The following is a 27,449-nucleotide window of genomic DNA, read 5'->3' as shown; positions in this document are numbered from 1 at the left end:
GGAGATGGGGCTTTTTAAAGAAGTAACTGGACTGAAATGAGGTCATTAGGGTGGGCCCTAATCCAATATGACTCCTGTCCTTACAAGACAAGGACAACTGGACAGACACACAGAGGAAATATGTGAAGATACATGGAAAAAACAGTCATCTACAAGCCAAGGGGAGGGGCCTCAGAATGAAACCAGCCCTGCCAACACCTTGATCTTGGACTTCTAGCCTCTAGAACTGTGAGAAAATAAATTCCTGTTGCTTAAGGCCACCAAGTCTGTGGCACTTAGTTATGGCGGCCCTAGAAAACTAACATCCTACCCTAAGATTATGGTAGAGCTTTTTTTTTTGATCCATAAACAAAGGTTTACTCATTAGATTCAGTTGTTATGAAAAAATTATGGGCTTTTATTTTAGACAAACTGGATTTCAAACACGGTTTTCTTCCTTGGTGCAAAGCAGCTTTAAAGCGAGTTCCTTATTTCAGGGCTTCAGTTTCCTCGTTGGTGACCCCAGCCAACCCTGCCTGCCGCTGCTTAAGTTGGCCGATTGTGGTGACAACTGAGAAAGAAAACAAAACCACAGGAAGGGTCTGGGGTACAGAAACTTTTCAGTAAATGTGCCTCCCCCATTCCTTAATCCAAACGGAAATGCAACAATTTCTGTTTGAAATAAGGATGAAGACTTGATCACTATGAATCCCAAATAAATAAGGTCCTACTGTATAGCACTGGGAACTACGAATAGCTTGTAATAGCCTATAATGAAAAAGAATATGAAAAGGAATATATACATGTATAACTGAATCACTACACTGTCCATCAGAAACTAATACAACACTGTAAATCAACTATACTTCAATAAAAAAAATTAAAAAATTAAAAGACTTGATCGCTATGCTTGTAAGAATCATGAGGACAAGAAAAGTCTTCAGACTTTACTTTCAGCAACCAAAGTTGGACTGGTTGAATTTCTTAAAAGAGACTGTCCCACAGCAGTCACATGGCCCTATTGCAGAAGACCTCCCGCATCTACGGGGAGATATAATCTGAGTGGCAGTGAAATGCACGTGACTAAGTCATTCATAACAAAAGGCGGCATCTGAGCGCTCACTTTGTAAGGGCTCCTGTGCCCAACACCCGGGAGATGAACTCAATTGTTCTCCATAGCAACTCTGTCAGATGGGGACTGTTCTGACGGAATGCAGCAGCGCTGAGGCTCAGGTATTGAGAGGATGGGGAGGGGGGCAGGGTTCTCCTGGAGCTGGAGTCCCTGGGGGTTGGGGACAGGACCCCGAGGACCTGGAGCAGGAGGCCACCCGAGTCCCAGGCACTTCCAGACTGCCTGGAACACAGGGCTGTGAACAGGGCAGTTGTGGGAGAAAGAGCTGGAAGAAAAGGCTGGGGTCTTATCACAGGGGCCGAGGGGCCGATAGGCCGAATGAGAATGTGTACCAAATCCTGCAGGCGTAGTGAGCTCTGTGGGATTTTTTCTGGCGGGTACTGTACCCTGCGAGCGAGCACCCTGTACTCCCCAGCGAGGAGGGAAACACAGACCCTTCCTACTCTTCCACTAGAGCTCCCCTGTTAGAGCAGTGGTTCCCAAACTTTTCTCAGGCTCCTTTCACATTCGTAAAAGCTCTGGAGGACCCCAAAGAGCTCTTGATGCTGTGGGTTAGGAATTCTAGTATTCATCATATTACAAACTAAAATCACAAAAATTTTCAAAATACGTATTAATTTTACAATAGCAATGGTAAATCCATGACATGTGCCTGTAAGTAACATCTTAATGAAAAATAATTTTTCTTTAAACCAAAAAGATTCCGTGAGGAGCAAGTCACTCTTGTACAGTTTTCTAGGTCTCTTGAACGTCTGGCTTTATAGAAGCCACATCAACCTTTGCATTCAGCCTGTTGGGCATCACATGTCATTAAGTCTCTGGAAAACTCCACTGTGCCCTTGTGAGAGAAGAGTTTTAGTATTTCTATAAGAATGGTTTTGGCCTCATGGACCCCTGAAAGGGTCTTAGGGAACCACCTAGGGTCCCTAGACCATACTGTGAAGACTGCTGACCTAGATCCTACTGATTTTAAGGGGTGAGGAATGGGGGAAATGCAGCTAAGAACAAAACCCCAAATGCCCTGCTAATGCTTTTTACTAAAGAATATTCAAAATGGTGCCTCTGTCCCCACACCAGAAATGGCACTGTCCCTGGCCCAACAGCACAGACTCTCACGAAACAATTCCCCCAAGGTTATTTAACTTGCAAAATGAGAAAAAAAAAATCTCCCCAGCTGTTTTCCTCTTTCTGGCTGCACCTGTGTGGTTTAAGTCACGATAACATCAATGTGACTTCAGTGTCACTTGATGAATTATACCACCGTGAGGCTGAGGAAAAGAGAAATGAAACTTCAAGAACGTGTCCCTGACATACAGGATACTTAACAAACGGCAGAAGTGGCCTCAGCATGCTGGCTCACTCATTTCCTACCGAAGAACAAAAAAAGATGCTAATTAAGACTCCCTATCTTCTGAACTCAAGAGGAAGTGCCACCTCCACTCTGATGGAGGGGCTGAAACAATGCAGTTGACAAGGTCCTTCTCCTGAGGAGGGGGAGGGTGCTACTATGAAATTCCCCTCGGTTTCTCTAACCCTTGTAGGGCGTCACACACTTTTAGGTACTTAGGACGTAATGAAATAAACATCTGTTGATTTCTTATTTCAGTTTAAGGGAAAAGTCTCCGACTTCCTGTGGTGGTAAAGCCCCAGGTGCCTCCCTTACAGTGATCCCCCAATAACACTGCCTCCAGGAACCTCTCCCTTTCCCAAAACCTGCCTGGAGGGGATGAGGGAAGAGGGTCTTGCTGACTCTTCCTGGGAAGCTGTGGATCTCCTTGGCGGGTCCAGCTCGGTCATGGGGCTCAAGAATGGTGGCCTGGAGGAGCGGGCAGAACTCTTGAGGTGGCTCAGTGCTCTCTGAGGAGCTCTGAGATGCCTCACGGGGTGGGCTGGGGTGAGCTGGGGAGACAGGGCACAGGACGGGTGCCCCTCCTTGCTGCCCCCACATTGGAGCACAGCCTGGTGACTCCAATTGTTTAGATTTTTGCAATTTCCAAAGAAGTTTGTCACTGAGAGTGCTTCCTCTTTTTATTGAAGGTACGATAGCAAACTGCTATTCTTTATCTTTGGGCTAAAATGACCACTCATCATATAGCATCTAGTGCCTTATGCATATATATTAAATGTTCATGTAACATCTTTGCTTTCATCGAGATTCATTCGTTTAACAAACACATACTTCTGATACCTCACAGTATGACGTTCTCATTCAGTTTTTTGCTTCCTTCCATTTGGTGTAATGGGAAGCGCCCAGAGGTGGACGGGGTTCTCAGGGGAGGGGGTCGTGTGAGGGGCCAGCAAGGGAAGCAGGCTCAAAGATGAGCTGGATTCAAATGTGCTCAAGGTCAACTGCACTAACAGCACAACCGGACTTGGGCACAAGGCATAACCCCTGCCACCACGCAGTGACTTGTAAGGTGTCTGAGGGACAAGATGTCACCTTGTGGAAAACAATGGAAAACAAGCATCATAAAGAGGAGGACAAGAAGTGCCGCGTACAAGATTACGATGTGTATTTTGATCGTACTCATAGTTAGATACATTAAATAGGTTATTCTTGGGCCCTACCAGTGCTCAGGACCACCATCTACGTCCCAATGGTATTTCCCAATTTTTGAACGGTGTTGTCACATTGTTGAAGTTGACCTGCACAAAACCCTCTGAGGGTAGCGGACTAAGAGCATCCTGTTTTACAAAGAGGAAAGCTGAGGTTCAGAGCAGTTGTGTCTCACCCACTGCTTCCCAGAGAAGCAGCAGCTCCGGCATCCTGGAACACAGCCTCCTGGCACAAGTGCTGGATCTCACCGTTTATCATTATTGCAGAGTCATAGCTGACATTTGAGGACTTACTCTTTGCCAGGCATTGTTCTAAGTCCATTACAAGCACTAACGCAATTACTCTTTGCAACAACTTCAGAAGCACATTACTATTATTAAATGCATCTTAACATTAGGAAACTGAGGCACAGCACTGAAATCAGGAACCTTGGAGATTTGATCCAAGAAAGAGAAGCCAGATGTTTTTCCTTTCCTTACAGAGGTAAGGCTAAATGGCAGAGTCCTATTTACTTTTCTCTGGCTGCCGCTGTTAACATCCACAAATGAGATGTATCTGAGCAAGAAAAAGTAACTTCCCTCCCCAGTCCAAGTTCCTTCTCTGTCCTGTTACCCTGGCTCGTCTTTGTTGCACTGGTCATTCCTGGTAACGTATGATGTTTACTTGTTTGCACAGTCGCTTGCAGAGAATGCAGACTTCAAGAGGGCAGATCGGCAGTTCTGTTCACCCTTGTACCCTAAGTACCTGCACGAAGGATACCTGGCACAGAGCAGGCTCACAGATGTTTACAGAATGAACACACACACATACACTCATTATGGCAGAAGTCTAGACAACTTAAAAAAAAAGTTAAGTCAGTCAAAAAGATCTGGCAATTTAAAAGGTAAGCAAAACAGAACATACAATTGGCTCTGTTCGCCTCCACTCAGATGACGAGGGTGTGGAGTGCCCGATGGTCAGAGAGGGAGTGACAGTGTTTACACAGAGCCCTTCCCCGCTTGCACAAATACTGAAGGGGTCTGGGGGGACAAAGGACAGGCTGGGAGGCTGCAGCAATCTCCCACGGGATCAGGACCTGCCAGGTCTGGCCTGGGTGTGGCCGGGAACGGGCAGAGCTGGGGCGGGGTGGGCGGGGTGGCGGGGGTGGGCACTGAGTCAGGGCGTCTTCCTGCAGTGAGAACGCAGGCAGGCTGCCCAGCGTCTGGGGCTTCCTGTCCGTGGCTGGGCAAGAACTTTGAGGAGTACAGGCTTATAACTATTCCTAAGGGCCAAGCTGGAATCAGTGTTTTTCTTTCCCTTCTTGTGCCCTACAATCCCTTCTTGGATAAAAACCTCGATAAAAATTATAAAAACATACACAATAAGATAAACCACAAAAGTAAACACAGATAAAGACAAAAGATAAAAATAAACCCAGTCAAAATATAAAGAGGATAACGATTGTGTGATTGTCATCAGATAAACATGGTGTTTAGACAGAAGGTGAAGTAGCATGAATGTGTTAGAGCTGCAAGAACAGTCTGCTTAACTCAAAACACATCTTTTGGGGAAAAGAAATCAGTTTATGCCCAAAACTATAAGCAGTCCCAAGTAGCAAATGGGCCGTTTTCTCCGAGTTCTGTCAGCTAGAACCCAGATCTGGCCTTTACGCTTTGCTCCGGTGAGAAGCTGAGTACGTTCTTCCGGGCCCTGGGTCTCTGGAGCTGTGTGCAGTGTGAAGGGGGAGATAGGAAATAAAAGGACATCTCTTCCTTCACCTCTGATGAAAGAAAACTTCTAGAGGCCCTCGTTTTATCTTCTTCACCTCTTCACCTGCTCAGTGAAAGCCACCCTTGGGTCCCCACAGGCTCCCTGCTCCAGAACTGCCTTCCTTTCCACTTGGTATTCTGCTCACTTAGTATGAAGGGCCTTGGTGGGTAATACGAGTAAAGCTGAATTAATTAACACTGAATTAATTCAAATAGAAATGTGTCAGAAAAATGGGTCTATTTTTACCATCTTCCATACACTCTAAGGGTGTATGAATTCTGAGGGTCATCTGTTTGCTGAGCTGGGTGAGAGATCTGAGCAAATGCCAAGATGGAGAAAGCTGGAAAGCATTCTACAAGGGCAGAAGAGGGAGAATGGGAAAGAACAGGACAGCATTTCCAGGGGCAGAGGGCAGGTGGGAGTGCTGGATCTGCAGAAGAACCCTGAGCACAGAGCAGAGATGACCTTTAAACCAACCTCCTCCACCATGTCTTTAACCAACATCGATCTCTCAGTAGGTAGAATTTTGAGTAAAGTCATCACTTGAGTCGAAAGGTCTAGGATCTGTCCCCAAGGCAAGTCGAAACAGTTTCCTCCCTTGTTTTTCACAAACTTCTCTCCCTTTGCTGCTACTCCCCTCAGTCCCAAGTGAGTAAAATTCTGGAGTAAGCAGCTAGAGACCTGCAGCAATGGCTGGGAAGGGGCTGCGCCACCATTGGGATTTTAATTGTTCCTGGTAACTTGGAGACCACCTGTATTCAGCTACCTAAATGCATTTGGCCCACATTTGGAGGAAAACCACCACTGCTTTTCAAAAACATGTTTCATCAGGTCAAAAAGTTCCCAGATGACGTTCTTAGTTACGTTCCGATGCTTTTCTATGCTGTGAGGGCTGACACTCCCCTACTCAAAATTCTTTTCCTTAGCATCTCACATGAGCCAACTGTTAAATTTTAGTACTTTCGCGAGCTGGTTGTTAAACAAACTCATTGTTAACATGTAAATAATGTAGTCTTAAAATTAAATAAACTGCATTAGAAACAAAGGTATAAATGCTCAAAACTCATCCCTTACTATTTTCCTGTATTTTACTGTTACCTACGCTTTTGAGGTTGTTGACATTTATTTTATCTATATGGTAGAAATACCATATTAATAGCTGTTAATGTCATGATAGAACACATTTCTCCCCAACTCTGCATTTCACAACGTCATGTCATTAGCTTGAAATTTACGCCATGGGAGTTGGCAAACGCTACGTATCTGGGCCTGACTTGTCCTCTTCATGTCTAAGAAAGCGACGGGCAAGACATCAATAATACAGTTTAAAACATAAGGGTTTATATCTGTAGCTGTTACATTGTATAAATAGCACCAAAAAATGAGGAAACATTCATCCAGCATTCAATTCAACAGAGGAGTCTCATGGCACCAATGAAAGTGAAGCTCTGATACACATCTTCCTTGTTTCCCTTTCTTCATATTAATGTGAAAGAAAATATCCAACAATCTGCATGTTAAGATTAAATTCAGTTACTAATAGGTTGATTATGAATAGCAGCAGCTCAGAAAACATCAAGAAAAGCATACGATGAGAACCAATTTTTATTATGTGCCAAGTGTGTGCTGTAACTTTTGTGTAATTTATCATAAACGTATATGTACATGTGTACATGTGTGTCTCCTGTATGTGGGTGTACACACACACACACAGCTCCCCACCCCCATCCCTGTAGGTTGTTAAACATTTACCAGCCCACACCATATTCCCTTTCTGTCGCTGCTGTGTTTCGAGGTATTTCCTCACCCCTTAAGATCTGTTCCCACACCCCAGGCCCTCCACACAACAATGCCTGCTGATATGCCCATCAATAAGCTGCAATCATTTGTCTGTCAAAGGTCCTCAGAGAATGGAAGGAAATCCTTTGCATTTATAAGCCCTGGTGAGAGCTCTGCTGCTCAGCCTCACACCAGCTGGCAGCTTTATTCACCATCAGCATCACTGCTCTTAATTTTCTTGGGCAGCTCAAAGAGATAAACACCTTTAAGTTAGACCCACACCTTACTGAGTTCTACGGGAAACGTTGCAGGGAGATTTAGAGTCCTGTACTTCCAAGGCTTTACATTAACCGATAGCCTTCTTCTGAAGGTCCCCAGCCATCTGAGTAGTTTAAACACTTTTAAAGTACACATTTATTTTGCTATACTAGTAATTAACTGGTTAATTACTTCTCATCAATTTCCTTTCGAATTTCACTAGGACATCAAGTTTGATTTTGGAATTCCAACAGAAGACAATTCCGTTGACTCAACTGGGGAATAAAAATGCTGTCTCAGCAAAAACTTTTAAAAAAGGAAGTCTCTTAATTCTTCTCTGGGCCACCGTGAAAACAAGTGTGATTAAAGTGATTGTAGTTCTTCAAACTCAGTGAAGCATAATGGATTCTATAATCTTCACCAGAAGCATACCACCAGACGAGTGTTTTTTTAACTTAACAAACCCTCCGACTCAGGATACCCTGTTAGAAAGGATTTCCTGTAATTCTCTGGGAACATGCAATAGAGGCAAATTCACAGAATCTAAATTTTTGAAAGATACACAGTTTAACTCCATTACACTTCTTCAGTTTCTTCATCTTGGCCAAAATCTTTGTTATCCAATTTCTTGATTTTTTTTTTCTAATCCTCTCACTAATGTTTAAATCATCCCTCCCTCAATTTAGGCCCTAATGCTAGAAATTTGCATTTACCAATTATTTTTGTCTGTCATAATAGATTGAGAATATTGCAACCTCAATCATTTCTTTGGTTAATCAATTCTGTTTAAATGTGGAGTCCTTCAAGCGAGTATCTGATCAGTACACCTCTTTGATAGAAAAGTACACCTCTTTGACAGAAAAGCAAGTTCTTACAAGACACTCAGCTGAAGGAGGCAAGTAGACCGTGTCAGTTTTCAGCTATTTCCTACTGTCATCATGAATGACTGACGTCCCATGATGATTAGCATCTTTAGAAGTTTCCTCTCCAGAAGAGACTGCTTCTCACCCCATTAGTAAACACCCCTTGTCAGGAAGAAATGTTTGTTTTGTAAATGCCCAGTTGTTAATCAAACACTAGCATCTAATATCTATGTGTAATTAAGTGGGGCATTCCGCCAGATGTTAAACATTATGGCTTTTTGTCTTTAGAGAAGACACTCCAATAGTCAATCAAATACTTTAGTAGCTACCATGAGTCATTGCTACCATTGCAAGGCACTCGAACAGTATGTTCAGAGACTCTGGCCACTGGCACTCCTTCCCTTTGGAATACCACACTTTGCAATGTCACCTTCCTTTCTCTTATCAAGAGAGTCGTACCCCAAATAGCCACTCTTTTCTTCTACAATAATTCAACCCTCAGTTTTAACTAGGTGTAGTCATCCCTTGGTATCCTCAGGGGTTGGTTCCAGGAAGCCCGCTAGATATCAAAATCCCGGGATGCGCAAGTCCCTTGTATAAAACGGTGCAGTACGTTAAATATAGTGAGCCCTCCGTGTCCATGGGTTTGGGATCTGCAGGCTTCTCATCTGCAGATGCAACACAGATGTTGATCCACAGTTGGTTGAATCCACAGATGCGGTACCTGGGGGTAGGGAGGGCCACCTGCATGTGGCCGGCCATGAAGAAGATGGCATCTCTCAGAGCAATAACATAGAAGGAGCTTGGGCCCCAATGAACAGAGAGCTGCCTACTAGCCTTGAACCTACTCAGGCCTGTGAGTCCTGTGTCCCCCTCTCCCTCCACTTGCAGCTGAATCCAATCCTAACTCAGACACCAAGTGTACTATGAGCATGAGATCTGAAGCCAGTCTGTTGGGCACTGATCCTGGCACTGCCATTGATTAGCTGAGTGTTTTTGGACAAGTTTTCTAACCATTTTGACACCTCAGTTTCCTCATCTATGAAATGGGTATGATTGAACGTATTCAAAGTACCTGTGAGCTTAAAATTAGTAAATACATGCAGAGCCACTGGAACAATGCCTGAACTAGTCAGTGCCCCGTGTTAGCCATCATTTCCTCCTACCACCACCATACCCATCAGTCCAGGGACTGCTACTCCTTGATACAACAGGGAACTACAAGTCAGGAGGCAAGTGGGAACCAGAGGTAAAGCTTCATAACCATCAACTCTGAGCTCACACTGCCCTTCATTCTCCACACACCTGCTCCCCAGATGCCCCGCCCCTTCCGGTCTCCTTGGTCCATATTTAGAATTTCCCCCCCCATTCCTTGCAGCAGACTTCACTCCCTGTCATCCCTCTTCAGTCTGTTTCTTCTCACAAACAATTCTCGCCTCTGTGAATTTACATCTGTATTATTTTTCCTGTCGTGAGAATTTAAGTGTATGCATATTACACGATTTCCATTGGAGAGATTTAGAAACAAGAAGGGGCTGCCATGGAGGAGAAAGGGAAACAAAGCAGATGGCTGTGTTCAGAGGCGTGAAGGAGGACAAGTGAGAGCAAACAGAACTCTGCCTTGGACTCTGGGGTTGGCTGGAGGGGAGGGCACAGCCACGTCACAAAGAAAAGGGCTCCTTGGTGTGTGTTCTTTGGAGTGCAAAGCTATCAGAGCTGGAGCCAACACTTTGAAACCCTCTGTGCTGTGGAGAGAGACTGAGCTTTGCTGAGGTTATAGGTTATCTTAAGCTTTATTCACCTCAAATTCCAGGTTAATCTGCCTCAGAGCAAGGTGTGGTCTTGGAACTTGAGGGCAGCTACTTCAATCATGAAATGGAGAAGAGACGGCCCTTGCCTGTGTTAGATGAATGATGGAGAGGAAGACTAACCTTGTATCTAAACCTAGGATGAGGAGTGACTTACCAGTGTGTTCCTGACAAGACTAGTTGTGACCTCAGAATTTATTAGGGACCCCAATGTGCCTGACAATAATTTTCCTTAGATAGGAGTCTAAAATATACCCCTGTCATTCATTCTGGGGTTTGTAGAAATAGAGTTCTAATTTAGGAGAGGTGATACAGTCATCCACAGTTACAGGACAGCACTGATTTGTATGTAACTGTTTCTCTCTGGTGAGAAACTCTTTACTCAAAAGAGAAGATTGAACTATAAGGATGTTTTTAGTCTCATTAGATGTTAAAGCTCTTCAAATTGACCCTCAAGAGGGCAGCGGTACCGCCCAGAAGTGAAACGACAACACGGCTTTCCCATTCCACAGTGGACCAGGACCAAAGTGAGAAAAACTGAAGGGCCAGTCTAGACAGAAAGAGAGAGAGTCTGGCTGGAGGGGCAGGGAGGCCGGGGGAGGCAGCACTGCTGGGAGCTGGCTCCGCTTGCCAGTCCCTTGCCTCCAGTCAACACTGGGGGCCCTTGGGCTTGGGCGACTGCCACCAACGGTGGCTTGGTGACAAGGGAGAGATCACAGTTGTCCATCAAACAGCTGCTGAAGACCAAGCTCTGTCAGACAGGGTATCCACCGCTCGGACGTGTTCCTTATGACCCTCTGCAGTGGTTATAGTTAACTCCATTCTATGAAAGAAGAGATCGCTCGTAGGTAGTACAGTTCACGTTCAGAAGGCAGTCCGTTCAACTCTAAAAGCCTGAATCCTGCTAACGTCATTCCCTGTTCCTGAAGGAAGGAGCAGTGGAGCATCAGAGTCCTCTGAGGCTAGAGAGGCAGGTTCAAAGACAGCCTGTCCCATGTTAGAACTCCGAAGGTGTTTGCTCATGGAAAGACACTGGTGTTAGTTCTATAGCACCCGTAAACATTACACATATGCCTCAGCTACCTTACGAGTCAAGTGGGCGTTCTTTTACTAGCCCAAGATCACGATCACCACTTACCATATTTTTATGGAGTTGTCTTCCAAAAATAAAATTTGAGAACACAACTTAGCCACTCATTCTTTTACATATTGCAGTGCCTCTTATGTATGTGGGATGTGGCCATGAGCAAAACAGGCCAAAAAATTCCTGTTTCTAATGGAAATCTGACTTTGGACAGAGTAAGAGTTGACAGTAAGGAACTACTATGATTTTGATTAGGCGTATTAATTGCGCAGTGGTTATACAGAAAAGTGTGTTCTTATCAGTTGGAAATTCACACTGAAATATTTCTGGGTGAAATAACATGATATCTGGGATTTGCTTTTATGACTTCAAAGTAGGGGAGGCGCGTTCACGGGGAAACAGATGAAACAAGATTGGCGCAATGTTTGTAGTCATTGAATCTGGAAGAAAGGTACATGGGGGCTCATTATACTATTTTCTCTACTTGTGTTTATTTGGAAATTTCCTTACTTAGAAGATGAATTCCTCTCCCCATGGAGCTTAAATGATAAATAGTAATTCATGGTGTGTCAATCAGGCAGATATATGGGCTATGGAAAAAAATAAAGTAGGGAATGGAGGTGGGAAATGCTGGGAGGAGAGTGGATAGTTATAATATTTCTATACACAGGCAATATTTATTTTGTGTGCATAAATTAATAAGACATGGATGAGCTGATAACCTGCATCAGGATAAGACATTAATACAAGTGAAGCTGAATAAAATGGTAATTAAAAGACACTGGGTTTTTTGACAAAGAAGAGAGCAATTTGAGTTTTCTGAGAGACGCCAGTTTTAAAGAAATGTTAATGAAAACAATGGTGAACAATTTACATAGCTTTTTTTCTATGTTAGAACTAGGTTTTATAAACATATGAAGGAATGATTGGATTTGTCCCTCATCATAACCCCAGAAGCTGGTACTGTTTCCCTCATCTGTGAGATGCTGCCCCTAAGCTTAGGGAGGCTAAAAGTCTGTCCAAGGTCATGAAAAATCTTAGTGGGGGAACCAGGTTTGAAACCAGGTAGCCCCGCACCAGAGTCTGAACATTTAACTGTCATCCGACACCGCCTTTCGTGATGGATAAGAAGCACGTGGATAAAGGAAGGCTACAAGAGTTGACAAGCAGTGACTTGATGTTTTCTCAGTGGTGCTGTGAGCGCTGGGGAGGAATAAGGCAGTAAAGGGGGAACAGCCAAGAGTAAGGTCTTCCGGGTAGGATGGTGCTTCTAGCAGACACTGCAGGCAAGAGGCCCAGGTGGACCCTGAAGGAAGCTTCTTCCGAAGCCAGAGGATGGGGGCAGGGATGGAGGCTGGAAGAAGGTGGGGTCATAGGGCAGGCTCTCCACCACTTCGACTCCCACCCACCCCCACCTTAGGTGCTGATCTCATTCTAGAAAATGGCGTAATGGTATCAGACACCCAGGACTTACCTTATTTAGAGGCAAGAGATGGCAATTTCCGAGGCGATACTGATTTATCTGAAAAATGCATAAGCTTCTCTCTGTGTTGGGCACTGTCTAAAGCATTGGAAATGCAATGTGAACAGCACAAGGCCTCGCTTCTCATGAAGAACAGACAAGAAACAAATATACTCGTAAGGTGTTGATAGATGCTATGCATAAAAATGAAGTAAGTTAAGAAGGTGATGGCCCCAAGGTGTGGGGTTCCTATTTTATGGAGCATGAGCAGGAAACCTTCTTTGATAAGGGGACACTTGAGCAGGGGACTGGAAGAAGTGAGACAGTAAAGCTTTGACACCTAGAGAAGAATGTTCCAGGCGGAGTTCACGGAAACTGATCTGAGGCTGGAGCTTGTTGGGTGTATGTGGGACCAGCAGAGAGGCCAGCAAGCTAGGGCAGAGCGAGCACTTGGGGAGGAGCAGGAGATGAGACCAGAGCGAGAAAGCAGGGCTGGGGCCACACTGGGGAGGCTCTTGGGGGCGGTTCCATGGATTTGCTTTTGGCTCCGAGTGACATGGGGAACCTTTAGAGGAGTCTGAATTAGCCACCCTGTGAAGAGGATCCCTTTGGCTGCTGTAGGAAAGAGATAGCCGGGGGCACAGGGCATTAATCCAGGAACAGAGAGCAGGTGGACTGGACCAAGTAGGAGTACTGAAGACTGTCAGAAGTCCTAGGATTCTGGATGTTTTGGAGGAAGAGCCACAGAGTTTGCCTATGGATTATGGGGGAATATGACCAGAGAAACACCAAAGCTTCTCTACCTGGGACTTTTATCTCTACCTGAAGTTATTTTTTTAAAGTTATTATTTATTTGTTTGGAGGTACTGGGGATTGAACCCAGGACCTCGTGCATGCTAAGCATGCACTCTACCACTGAGCTTTGCCCTCCCCATCCCCACCTGAAGTTCTGCCATCAGCCTTTCCTTTGGGTTAAGCCATTAGAAGAGGCTGCTGTGACAATGCATTCACTGGTCAGATCTGCATTCGAGAGCCATCAATCCATGCTGGCTCAGCAACTATTCTGATGGTTCAGGAAAGAGAGAAGCATCTAAAAGGATGGGAAGGAGGCATGAATAAGTGAATATGGACTGAGAACTGTTTAGGAAGTTGTCACTAACTGAGTGGACAAGGCAGGAAAAGGGAGGACAATGACTTGTCCTGACCAGTGAAGTGTGGAGCTATTAACTAAGAATTGGAAAAGGAGGGGAAAAAAAACAACTCCAGGAAGTTAGAGGTAGGTCTGGAAATAGAGATTATGAGCCCAGTTCTGGGTGGATGACTTTGAATCAATTGTGCAAAAGCCAATAGATAAATCCCAGAAGGCATGGGAATGAGAGTGGGAGGCTCAGAAGGGCCGGCTGCGCAGTTGTTCTCTTGATTTATTTTGAAACACAACAGGGCCTCACTATTTGAGCCAGAAAATTTAAATCAGAATATTTTAAGAGAAATTTCATTTGATTATTTTCTAACAGGCATAGTAAGTAAAACTAGGCTATTGGAATCCATTCCCTTTTAACATCTTTTGAAAATCTGTCTTGATAAACTCAATTTACAAATAATAGAGCAATTATCGCACCACTTAAAAGTAACACTAAACAATGTGGTTTAGCTATATTCTTTTCTTTTTCAGTAAGAGCGCTAAATTCTGAATATGAGGATAACAAACATAGGCTTCTCAAATCTGTTTTCACATTTCTAAGCTCTAAGTTGGCAAGCTAGAATTAAGGTTTTCCTCCCAAACCCACACGCTTGCATTGAACATCAGACTTTTCACTTCCACTTCGCAGTAAAAATAGAGACCTGGATCAGACTTCAAGACAAACAGCTGATTAAAGGTCAACGGTGTGCTAGTGGCCATGCTCTCCACCTGGAATACAAGGAAGAATAGGGCACAATCTCTATGCCCGGGGAGACTCACAACCTCCCAAAAGGACTAGGGTGCCCTCCCTGTGCGTAAGAAGGCATGTTTATAGGGTTGGAACAGGGCCGATATCCGGTCTAAAAGTGCACAGCAGTCACTCAACTGGCTTGGAGCATCAGAAAGACTTCTGACCACTACAGTTTCTCTGATAGTTGGTTCTATGCCAGAATAAACACCACTAAGTTTCCAAGTGCGCTATAAGCCAGTGCAAGGCAGGCAATGGGCATACATATTTGCACAGCACAGCACTTACTGCAGACCCGTGCAACTTTTAAACCAATGGATACTGGACTCCTCCTACAGAGGATCATTTGAACAAAGACACTTTTCTGAAGAAGCCTTTATGATGTGTTTGCTCACAGCTCCTCCAGATTCCTCCAGTGTGATTCCTACTCTTTCCTCTTCTTTCTTTTCCTTCTCTTTTTTTCTCCTTTCCTTCCTCCTCCTCCTCTTCCTCCTTCCTTGTCCTCTCCAAATGTTTAGCTACCCACTCAAAATTTCCTTTCTTCAACTAACTTTTGAAAACAGATTTGGGCCCAGATTTCTTAAAGCTCATTTCAACTAGTAAAAGGAGAAATTACCTTGTTCAAACACTTGCCTTCAAGGAGCCAGTAGTCTAGGGAGGGAAGGCAGACAATGAAACAGTCATCAGAAATATCACACCATAAGTGCTGGGGATGAGAGAATGGGATGCTGAGGAGCTGGAAAAGGAGGGTATGTGGGGAGCTGAGCTTGTTGGTCAGGGCTTCACGGACAGCATCACTCATAGTCACGAGCTGCTCACCTCTGCCAGCGTCCTCTCTACCACTGCGACAGGTCCCAACTGAATGATAATCAATCAGATTCTGTCACTCCCCTGACTCAAACCCTCTGGTGGCTTTGCATCACACTTTTAAGCCATGGTAAAGACTTCTGGTATTACAAAGACATAAGAGATCCAGGCTGCCTACCTCTCCAACTGTATCTCCTACTTACTTCTGCCCTCCTGTTCACACACACAGCCTGCTTTTCTTTTCCTAGAATTGACAGAGCTTATTTCTCTCTTAGGGCCTCCACACTTTTTTTTCTCTTCTGCCTACAATGTTCTTCCCTCATATCTTCTCAAGGTCACTTCTTATTATTTAAACTTTGGCTCAGTGTAACCAGTTCAGATAGGTCTTTCTGACCACCCAGGCAAATAGCGTGCCCCCACCCCCACTCCATTTCCCTCTTTCCTTTAAAGCAGTGGTCACATAGGATTTTCCCTTCACTCCAGATTTGGCCTGTTTTGTTCATCACTGTGTCCTCAGCATTTAGGAAATTATATTTGCTGAATAAGCTGATGCTAATCTGAATTCCCAAGTGTGATGTACACTCCATCTCTCCTGCAGTAACTCAAGCAACTGAGTTCCTCTTCTCTCTTACTTTTGCCTCCGGAGAAAGTCTGTTCATCCAGCACTGAGATGTTTTTTCTCAGTTATTTTCGTGTTGTTTATTGTTCCAGACGTCTAGTAGCAGGGAATAAAACTTAAGTGTGACACCCAGTAAATATTATAAAAGAGCCATTATTTATCAAGGGCTTATTATGTTCTGGGTACTATATACACGTTATGCATTTATACCTCATAACACCTTTATTATATGGTTTTACCATCAAGTTAGCAGGCATGTCCAAAAAACCTTCAAATGACATATGTAGACTGCCTGACTCCAGACTGCTCCCACATTTCAACTCTGAATATTCAGACCTTAAAAAAACAAACTTAACTCTTCCCATGCACACCATTTCCCCCATAATTAATGTCACAGAAATGGTGTTTGGACTAGTATTGTAGTGAGTAAGCGAGAAAAAGAAGACAGCATTAGGTTTGATTGCTCTATTTTGCATATTAAAGTATCAAATTAGAATTTTCTCCTTCAAGAGGATGGTATTTCATTTCTGAACATTTGCAAAGTATGTTTTTTGCTCATGTTAGTCATCCAAAGCCAAGGAGATTTTTACAATAGTTATTGCTAGCTGTTATCTCCTTGGCTAGTACAGAAATGCGCTCTCTTCTTCATTTATATAAGATTAAAAACAAACACCTGTTAACCTCCTACTTGGGAATTTCTCAAACTACAGTTTTAGATGAGATGGTATTGCATCTTGATACCATAGATCATAAAGCAAAACAAATCTCTTTTTGCTCCCCGGGAGTATTCTGGATTTTGAAGGGCATGGCTATTCTAGCTCATAACCACTCAATTTTGAGAACTTCACAGTATTTGCTTTCCTATCAGGATAATTTCTTTTTACAAAAAGGAAACAAACAAAAAATGCTTAACAATGACACCTTTTGGATTCTAACTTGCTTGAGTCAATGCTTCACTGTGACAGGGACACCCGTGGACCACAGGGTTTCCCCATGCCTCAGACACATTATTTTCACATTACTTTTCTTGCCATTTTAGCTTCAAGATCAGAGATCATTAAATATTGTGATGAAATGGCACTCCTTAGAGTTTAATCTGAACAACCGTTAAAGGAGAGAGGGGAAAATAAGCATTTATCTTATAGAGACAATGAAGAGAAGTGGACAAAAGCCAAGACCACCAAGATTTTGCTCCATAACTATATTCCAAAAGCTTGCAAGTATTTCCCAAAGCACTTTGCTAGACACAGCCAATCCTGATCAGCACATGCGCACGCCCACTTCCCGTCCTCTCCCTGCGCATCTCATCACCCTACGGCCTCACCCTCGTTAGTCCTTAGCAAGTAGTTCTCTAGAACGCTGACCTGTGATGGGAGGAGCACAAGGTAAAGAAAGGTTTTTCTTTTTAAAAAATCGCCTCTGGAAGTCTACGTCTCCTCTAATAGACTCCTCTGCCCCCCACTCAGTAACCCTATATTCCTGATTTTGACTCTTGTGCTTCCTAATTCATATGTTTAGTTGATTCAAATTCTAAAACACGTGAGACAACTGAATATTTAAGCTGTAAGCTGTTTCAGACCAGCTACGACATCCTCCTTTGAAGCAGCTATAATATTTTAGCACAACATAGATGCTTAAACTAATGACAGGTCTACGTGGTTAAAGGGAACAAACACGGGATCGTATATTTATGCCCCAGATTACAGATTTTCCTCTCTCTGAGCACATCAGAGAAGCACAGATGTCAGTGTTTGAGGACTGTCTGTAATCACACGGGCATGGAGAGCTGAACTCTGTGATGGCCTTGGCTCAGCCTTCACCCCTTCCTCACACGGTTCACATCTCTCACATCTTCACACACACACACACACCCCCAACCAGCTTTCTAGTCACAGGTCAGAAACAGCCTTAAATCATCCTAAGGCTGGACTGTGGTTAATACGCACCCCTGGAATGCCTACAAATGGCCTTTCCTTTGCATCTATTTGTTTCCAAAGACTCATATTTCAGCTGGAGTTGGTGTGGGTTCCAAAGACCTCCTACAGTATGAGGGCTTCGGTGACAGGAGAAGGTGGGGGGAGGAAGGATGTGGCTCTGGAAAGGGTGGAAGGTCTGCACTTTGCTTCCTCCTTGGCCTGCGCTGACAGAGCCCACCCCCCACCCCAGGCAGGCGGGGTGCAGGAAGGGAGCTCTGCCAGGAGAGGGTGGGAGTTGCTGAAAGTGCCCCAAAGGAACAGACTCCAGGTGGCAGGGGGAGAGGCAGGCCACCACGTGTGGAGGGCTGGCGTGCTGACGCGTGCTAGGCCCTTGAGTGGCGCGTTGAAACTGAAATCAAAACAGCATGAAAGCACACTTTATTACAGCTAGAAATAGCCAAGTATTGTCAAAGCTCCCATTGAGTCATCCATCCAGAAACAGAGATCTTGGACGGGAGGGGAGAGCTGGAGAAAGCTCCAAAGTGGGTTCAGAGGAAGATCTTGATGCGGAATCAGAGTTTAGAGGGTGGTCAGAAAGCAACGACTTAAGCAGTATTTCACTCTCTAAGCAGGGAGGAGGGTGGGGCAAGAGAAAACACTGCTTGGACTATGAAAACCCAGAGACTCCCCAGAGCAGGGAAGAGGGGGCGGCTCTAAAGGGAGCCTCCTCCATTTCATTATCACAAAGGACCTGCTGGGTTAGAGGAGTGATCAGCCCCTGGGGATACAGAGGAGAGAAGAAGTATTTGTGTTAAATGAAATCTGGGAAACAGAAGGAAGTAAGCTCCAGCTAATGCCTTCACTGCCCTGAGGAAGGCATTTCTGTGCATTAAAGATTCACACATCTCTGCAGACAGCTGCCAAAAGGAATTATCGGCTGCAAGGGCTGCTCAGCTTCGCTCCTACCCAAGTTACGTGGAGGCCAACTTCACTTCAACAGTAGTCACCCGACATTTTGTTCACTGAAATGACCAAAGTGAATGTTTTAAACGATTTTTAAAGCACCTCAGATCACAAATGTCTCACAATACTTGAATTTACCGTATTTTACTCTTTGCCAGTTCCAAGTCAACTTTTCAGACCTAAGAAACAGAAGGGACAAACTCAGTTACAGTGAAAGCACTCAGAGCTGAACCTTGTATGCAGCCACAGAGTAACAGGAACTGATCCGATGGTTATTTATTGAGCACAAATATCAATGTATTTCATTGGTGCTAAGATGCACATTTTCTACAATTTATGGATGCATCTTATAAGAGATTGTATCAATTTTATTGACAGCATTTCTTCTTTCTTACTGGTACATTTAAAAAGGGTGCATTTCAAAAGTATCTTAGATCAGATGAAGTAGGGACTCATTGTTACCATTTAAGTTGCAGTTCCAAGACTGCCTTCTCTGACAGGCTTCCTAGAGCACCATCTAAGGTGGCCCATCCCTCACCCAGATTCTCCCCTTCACTGATCACATCACTATGGAGACCATGGCTCTTGGATTCACTGCATCAGGCACTACTCAGGCACAGTAGGTTCTCAGTAAATGACTCTGGAATGAACAAAGATTTCCATTTATTGAGCAATCACCGCGTGTCAGACCCTGAACTAAATGCTTGACAGAGGAAAATCTCATTTATCCCTAGCAATTGAGAGGTCATTCTCATTATCTACTTTAAAGATGGGACACACACAACAAAATTATACTGTATAGCACAGGGAAATATATACAAGATCTTGTGGTAGCTCATGGTGAAAAAGAATTCAACAACGAATATGTGTATGTCCATGTATAACTGAGAAATTGTGCTCTACACTGGAAAGATGACACAACATTGTAAACCGATTATAACTCAATAAACTAAAAAATTTTTAAAAAGCAGTATGTTTACATATTCAAAAAAAAAAAAAAGATAGGACAGCAGGTTAAGAAGCCAGGACCAGACATCGGCTCAGCCTGACTTCAAATCCAGACACAGAGGTGCTGCACTATGTATCACACAAAAAGCATGGAAACAGTTCGGACTCAGTGACCGGTCCAAAGGTGTAAGACAAGATCCCTGAAGCTACAGAGAGGAATAAAACTGTTCCCCCAACTTTGAAAGGTAGTATTTGTCCACTGGGGATCCCCACATTTCTCTTGTCCTTCTACCTGCTTCATGTATAAGGTCCTGTGTTAATATGAGCGTGCAAGTGCCTCTGTCTCTTCCCAGTAAGACGAAGAGAAGCTCCATGGAAGAGATGTGTATTTAAACTTCGTATGGAAGGAGCCCGTCAGTGGTGAGAGCGTGCACAGCACACCTAGGGCTCGAGAGTTGTCCTGAGTGACAGGGACGTGGGGGAGACGTGGGGAGGTGCTAGAAGAAATGTAAGCACCACCGCCCGAGGGTGCCCACTGGGGATCTGAGCTTCAGTGCACATGATCAGTGATCTTCATCAGTGACCGGTTTCAATGTGGACTTTATTCCATCCCCACTGAGCTTCTCTCCCTTTTCAGCATCTCACTCAGGAGGAGTGTTGAAATTTGGCACTGCCATTCATTCCTACGTCCACTGATCGCTACGTCTAACAGAGACTTTTCTAAGCCCAGTGTAAAGAGAAAAGAAAGAAAAGTGACTGGAAGAAAGAGTAACACAGGAGCTTTGATTATAAGTCTGTTTAAAGTGAGTCAGCTTAGACAGAGCTTATGAAATCTGTCATTCTGAGGTTCCACGAAAATACCGAAGGCCATCAACGAGAGAATATTTCATTTAGAACAGAGTTGGCAAACTCTGGCTGCCATCTTTTTTTTTTTTTTTTCTTTTTTGGTTTACTGACACTTATTTCAATTTCCAGTGAAAAGCCTCTTTTCAAGCAAAGATTAGTTTTTACCTTTTTAAAGGATTTATGTAAACAAACAATCCCCCCTTCTGCAAATCAAAGAATATACAACAGAGATACACAAGGACCACAAAACTTAAAATATTTCCTATCTGGCTCTTTACAGGAAAAGGTTACCACCCCCTGGTGTAGAAATTCTCATCACCCGCTTCCATCTCTATTCAAACTCGGGTCATTTAAGTCAGGGTTAAATGTAACTAGACACACAGTGAACAACTGTAAGATCTATTTACCACTTCAAACATTGGAGCCAGTTTAATGGTATGATGATTTACTGATCTAGTGATTTCTTTTATGAGAATTCTAAAGTTTTACTGATGATTACACTCACACCCATTTCAACTTTGTCTTTGACATTTTTTAAAAAATGTCCTTCTCACATTTAAGGGCTTGCTAGCTTTTGGCTAATGCTGTAATGGTTTCACCTTCCTAGTGCTGGTGATAAGTGGTTTCTGCAGCACCCTGGTCATTAAAGCTTACCCAAACAGCTTTCTTAATTAAAGACATCAGTTTAGAACACCACGGGGGTGCAGCTGGAATCTTTTTAAAACTTAGCCTAACATTAACACTCTACAAGTTGTCCTTCCTCCAGGATTTATATGGGAAGGGGGAAGGCAGAAGAGATTATGGATTTTTTCAGATCCATGCTTCCAGGTCACTTTTGCTTTCCTTCAAATATAATTAATATTTATCAAAAGGGGATGTTTAGGTTTGGGAATTTTTACATGGCTTGCATCTCAGCAGAGGATCATTTCTGGATAATCTTGTGTATTCAGATTCAAAAGATACTCAAACATGACTCAAGCATGAAAACTATGCTAGACCTACAGTCAACTCCTCACCACTGGGGTGGCGATCCCCGGGTGTACGAGAAGCTGTTCTTCAGCACCTGGGTGACCTGCGGCCCAGTTATTCTACAGCAAACCCAGGCCCCCCCTGCTTCGATGACCAGCCTATAGTTCGGTCACCTTCGCTAAAGCATCTGTTGCTTTTTGCTTTTCACCAGCACAAGCAATATGATGCAGAGCATGCAGTAATCTCTTAATTACTTGAAAGCAGGCCCTGCAGTCAGTAAGTTCTACTTGGCACAGATGCCCATGACTCTGAATGCTCAAATGGCGTGGGGTCAGCCCTTCATTTTATAAAGCAAGATTGATGGAGGCTGTGATGAAACATTAATATTTGAGATGCCTGCCATACACAAATCTTAAGTTGCAGAGGGTCTTTGTCTAGAAAATGTTTCTATTCACATCCCTGCTTGGTACATGACATTTGCTTTAGAAACCATGTTCTTTTTAAGTCAAAAGAGGCAAGGAATTTTTTTTTCTTAACTAGTGAACTATGTCATTTAATTTAAAATATGTCCCCATGCCACCATCACTTCTAGGGAGTGCAGTTCAGGGGAAAGAGAAGTGATCGGGGTTAAAGCACAGCTCTGCCAGTTGAGAGCTGTGTAGCCTTCAGCAAAATCACTCACTCTTGGCACCTGGTTTATCAACAACAATCATCCTTGAAGCACACAAGGTGCCCTACACTTACTACGGATTATTTCATTAACAATCACCAGTGCTCAGCACAGATCAGGAGAAGAGTCACTATTTCCTAAATTCAGAGAGGAAGAAATGAGCAAAGGTGAGATCATCTGGAGAGAACGCTCAACTATGATTATTACTCTTTCTCGATTATAAAATAATCTACGTCTAAATAATTTCCTTAGAGGGGTCAAGGTCACGGTGCCATCAAGCTGCAGAGGCAAACTCCATACACAGGTCAGCTAGTTTCAGAGCACTGATTCTTAACCACCATTTGGTGCTTTCCCAAATCTTTAAGATGTAGGGGCTGGACTAGATCCTCCAAGATGCATTCTAGTTTTACTATTCCATGGAAAAATCTTTGCCTGAAGGAGGATTCAAAGATGGCAACTGTTTAAAAGACCCAACTACTAGCAGTGAAAGGGGGGAGGAGGGAGAAATTCGCAAAAAGTGGATTGCAGCCTTCAAGAATCAGAGTATAGATCCAGGAATTGCTTTTAGTTTACTAAGAGCTCAAAAGATTTAGTGCTTGCGCTCAAACATCTTCCTCATATATGTGTCAGACTACAAACCATTCACTCTGAATTAAATCACTTAAAAAAAATCATATCCTCAAAGGAGGAGAACAAAACAGTACTGGTTATTCTCGCTTTTGAAAAATTATCTTGTCACTTCCTATTGATTTGTTTAAACCTTTGCAAAGCACCGATGGAGTCTCCCTTGGAAATATTTAAGCTTGTGTGTAGGAACATCATTCATGTTAAAGTCACTGAAGGAAGCTGGTGCTCTTGGTGAGGATGGAGATAAGTAGGAAAAACCATCGAGGAAAGCAGGACTCGGGCATGGATCTGACTGCCAGGTGACTGTTTCTCGCTGTGCTTTGCCCTTCCACGGAACGCTTCAGGGAGCAGCTACGCCAGGGAGAAGGAAGGTCATACCGTGACGGCTACTGATGATCTACTGAGGATGAAGTCAATGAGGAGGGAGAACTCTGGGGAAACGTTTCTTAAGGTGGGTTAGTGGCTTATGACACATGGCTTCAAATAGGACCAAAAGCAAAGTGAGGAATTGATTCAAAGGTGGTAAAGGCCATAATATCAAACCATCACTTTTATATCCAAGTCTTAAATATGGTAGATCAAATAAAGACTACTGGGAGGAGGGGGCAGTGAGGAGTGAGCTTGAAGCTTTAAAACTATCTAGTTCATCTAAACCACTTCATGAGGGAGGAAGCCAAGGCCACCAGAGGTGGAACAGCTTGTTCAGGTCTTAACTGGCAAAGACGAAGTTAGAATGCAGTTTTCTTATTCCCAGATGCGATGGGCTTGGAAATGTTTTAATAGCATTTAATCAAAGTCCAAAGTTTATAAATTCTTTAAAAGTATGTCAACTACAGAAACTGAGAAGCCCAAAGACGCTGATTTCAACACTTGATAACTATTTTTATAGCATTACATGATCTATCTAGGCCTGGAATTCTGTTTCATGGCAAATCTGACCTAGAGTCAACATTCTGGTCTCCTGGTTTAAATCCGAAATACAAGGAAGTTCTGTATCCAGTCGTCGGAAAACCCCCAAAGCAACTCTCCATCTGAGATGGATATTGTCTTCCATGATGCCGGCTGGAAACAGCCTTCCACGGGACTATTTCAAAAATATGTGCAGTAGCAGTGGCCACCTGAGGGTGGTACAAAGGGAGCATTAAGGACCAGAACTTAATGAAATACTTGATGAAAAGTCTAACAAGACTCCACCAGAGTGTTTTTTTAAAAAGTCACCGACCTCATTGTTTCCAAGAACAGAATGAAATGCAACAGCTTAACCGCTTTCCCCAGTCAGAACCTCCTTGGGCTTCTGGTTTAAGAACCGGACTCTCACTAGAGGACACAAAGAGGTGGCCGGGCGGCTGGCATCACTGCAGACCCCGGATGTCCTCCGAGGCTAGAAAAGTCTGCCAAGTCCCCACGGACCAGGTGTTATATTTACCCCCATGACCCAACGGCCACCAGCTTTCGGTCCTCCACCACCCCCCTCAAGGGCACATATGCAGAGCTGGGACACCAAGGCTATTCTCCAAAGGCAAGGACCCTCCAAGCCCACCGCGCCACCGCGCCCTGGCCTCCGGACTCCCACCGCAGTTCGCCCGTCCTGGGGGGCCAGGCGCCGGGCCCGGTGTTGGGGAGCTGACCGAGCGCGGCGGGCGCTCAAGTTCCGCCTTCCGACTGTCCTGTTAAGAGTTGTGGAGGTTGGGTTGGTAACACTCCTGAGCGCACTCAGAAACCCCTGCTCGGAGGAGCAAACGCTATGGCTCCCGCAGCTGCGGAGGACGGGCGGGAGCGCCCGGGGCTCGGGGACTCGGGGACCGGGGACCGGGGACCGGGGCCGGGACTCGGGAGCCGGGAACCTGGAGCCGGGCGGCGGCGGCGGCGGCGGCGGCGAGCAGCGGCGGGCCCGGGTCCCCGGCGGCGGGGCGCTCCCCCGACACCGCCGGCCCCCACCCCGGAGGGAGCGCGCGGGGGACAAGGGCCCCGTACCCCGCTCCGCCCGCCTCCACCTGCGGATCTGGGGCGCCGGGCCGAGGGTCTCCGGGTCCCCTTCCCGTTCCTCGGGGCTCCCAGCGAGCGGTCCCATCCCTGGAAAAGGATCTGGTGTCAGGCAAAGCGGGCGCTTACCCGGGGAGGGGCGGCTCCCGGCGCGGGCCGCGCTCGCAGGTCGGCCGGGGAAGGTGCGGCTGCGCTGCGCGGGCTCCGGCGCCCGCCGAGCGCCCTGCACCGCCGCCCGGGCTCGGACTTCCTCTTCGTCGGGCTCGGCCCCACCGCTCGGCCGCGCTCCCCGCTCGGCCGCGCCCCGACCCGCCCCTCCCGGCGCAGGGATGCGGGCTCCGCGGGCCGCCGCGAGCAGCGGATTTTCGGTCCCTCCTCCCCTCCGCCCCGGGCGAGAAAGGTGGGGAGGAGGGGGGGGGGGAGAGAAAGAGAAAGATTAAGCACTTGGACTTGTCTCTGGAGGGTTGCCAAAGAGAGCAGTCAAATTACAGCCCCTGGGGGAAAAATTACCAAAAAAAAAAAAAAAAAAAAAAAAGAAAGAAAAGAAAAAAGCCCTACTACCGTTTTCGCAGACATCACTTTTCTTCATTTTCTGGGATTGTCAGGTTTACTTTTCTCTTGACGTGATCCTTTACCACATGATTTTGCAAAAACAATACCAAAATAATTCTTTTAATTCGACATTTTAGTGTTATACAGAAGCTCTGGAGTAATAATATGTACAAAGAAGGAGGAAGCTCACTGTTTTTCAGGCGTCATTACCCTAATCACCTCAGTTAATGTACCATATAATCTTTGCTTAGAGAAAGTAAAAGTGTAAAAGGAGGCAAAGAAGACTAACCTTTGTAATAGCCAGATAAGTGTTTAAAGGTACCAGCTGTGTAGTGAAATTACAACTTCAGTCCAAGGTGCCTAAGATAAACGTCAAAGGCATGAGAAGGGATTTCTGAACACTTATCTCCTTTCAAAGGCAGCCGTTTGTGTTCGCCTGTTAACTCCATTAGGTTCTGTAATTTGTAAGGACGCACTCTTACGTGACTTTTTACAGACCCTCAGAGTTACCAGTCACTGGCTGTGTGACCTTGAGAGAATTATTGACCTCTCTGTGCCTCAGTTCCCACATCTGTAAAATGGGGATAATGATGATAGTGCCTACTTCATAGAGTTGCTTCTTGTGATTTAAATAAAATAATGGGTTGGAAAGGCTTAGGAGGTTCCCGGCACCATTATTGGATAGATAAATGTTAGCTATTATTGCTGCTGGTTCCCCCTTTATCTGCTCTTATGCATGCACATGGCTATGGAAATTATAATAAAGACTTGAAACAAAATATGGTTTTGTGCAGTACATTGAGAACAGTGTTATAGTTGTCTCCCTACACTGTGCAGTTTATAATCTGTTTTGTAATTTATTTTTTCTTCACAACTGACTTGTATGACCTAAAGCTATGAGACTGGGTTATGCTTGGGGCACATTTACCACGGATGATTTGCAATGGGACTGAAACAGATTTTTGCCATCTTCAAAGCTGGTCTTGCAACCCCCTTGAGAGATCTGCTGGGCAGGTGCTCATTTCCTTTCACAGACAGGAAACAGAGACTCTGGAGGCTGATCAGACCTTTTCCAGTACCCAGGGCTCGCACAAAACCGTGCCTGTCACCCCATCGTCTCTCTGTGTTGTTACTTTCGATGAAGCGAGCAGGAGCACCTCATGGTACAGCATGTGCCACATTTATGGTGTCTTTTAATCCTGTGAGCTAGGTGCTGGCCCTCATTTGACACAGATTCAAAGAAGCTAACTGATGAGTGTGTTAGTGTCTGACAGATGGGGTTTAGGGACAACTTGGAGAGGAAGGGAGGAGAATCAGGGTTTCCTGATTCCTTGCAAAATGCTCTCTCTGCTGCTCCACTCCCCGTTCCCACTCAGTCACACACATCTTAGCACAGAGGACTTAGTGTAAAGTAATTAGTGAAGCGGTGTGCAGACTGCAACTTACTAGCTACTCACCCTTAGGCAGATAACAGTCCTGAACTTTGGTTCTTTATCTATGGAATGGATTATTATATTTCCTGTCCAGCCCATTTCATTGCACCTCAATTTCTTAATGAGGTGGGAGGTGGCTCCTGGAAACAGGAATGTGAAATCTCTTTTGTTGATGCTGTATGCCAAGCGTAACATTAGGCACCTAGCCCACGTTATCATTCCCGATTTCCAAATAAGTGTATTCTGCCCTTCAGATCATTAGAGAGAGAGCTTGAAATTACCTGGGCTGACACGCTGTTTATCTAGCTTATCATGTGTGCCCGGCACTTGGCTCAACTCCTAACTTGTAAGAGATATAAAATGTTCAATGGGTGGATGAATGGATGGATGGATGAAATGACAACATAAGAGTTGGGAAAATGCTATTATGTAGCACTCCATGTTGTAATATGTACTCTCCCCCTTGAAGAAAAAGAATCCAGTGGAATCCAATAGAATGACTTTCTAATGATGCATC

The 27,449-nt window shown here is 44.7% G+C and overlaps 2 protein-coding genes across 4 annotated transcripts in view; both read right to left on the bottom strand.

Moving 5' to 3' along the window:
• The window catches only part of PLEKHG1 (pleckstrin homology and RhoGEF domain containing G1), a 213,795-nt gene extending 188,466 nt beyond the window's left edge, over positions 1–25,329 (bottom strand). For both annotated transcript variants that reach the window (XM_032485161.1, XM_032485162.1), the window contains exon 1: positions 25,077–25,329. The gene's annotated coding sequence lies outside the window, so the exon portion shown is untranslated. The remainder of the gene's footprint in view (positions 1–25,076) is intronic.
• LOC116665442 (sulfated surface glycoprotein 185-like) lies at positions 19,841–25,068 on the bottom strand. Of its 2 annotated transcripts, XM_032485167.1 has the most exons (3): positions 24,538–25,068; positions 24,187–24,281; positions 19,841–24,082 (listed from the first exon to the last, which is right to left on the bottom strand). In XM_032485167.1, the coding sequence occupies exons 1-2, from the start codon at positions 25,033–25,035 to the stop codon at positions 24,279–24,281; spliced, it is 501 nt and encodes a 166-aa protein (XP_032341058.1). In that variant the 5' UTR covers positions 25,036–25,068; the 3' UTR covers positions 19,841–24,082; positions 24,187–24,278. The 2 variants fall into 2 exon arrangements, with proteins under 2 accessions (XP_032341058.1, XP_032341057.1); XM_032485166.1 differs by having other exon boundaries at positions 24,187–25,068.
• Positions 25,330–27,449: the final 2,120 nt, after the last annotated feature.

This window comes from Camelus ferus, chromosome 8 (assembly GCF_009834535.1).
Source record: "Camelus ferus isolate YT-003-E chromosome 8, BCGSAC_Cfer_1.0, whole genome shotgun sequence".
In the NCBI taxonomy this organism is placed as follows: Eukaryota; Metazoa; Chordata; class Mammalia; order Artiodactyla; family Camelidae; genus Camelus; species Camelus ferus.
The sequence above is the reverse complement of the archived record's forward strand: the minus strand, read 5'-3'. Positions and strand labels throughout refer to the sequence as shown.

Coding starts and splice junctions, on each gene's coding strand:
- LOC116665442 (XM_032485166.1), bottom strand. CDS start 25,035: ATGGGACCGCTCGCTGGGAGCCCCGAGGAACGGGAAGGGGACCCGGAG.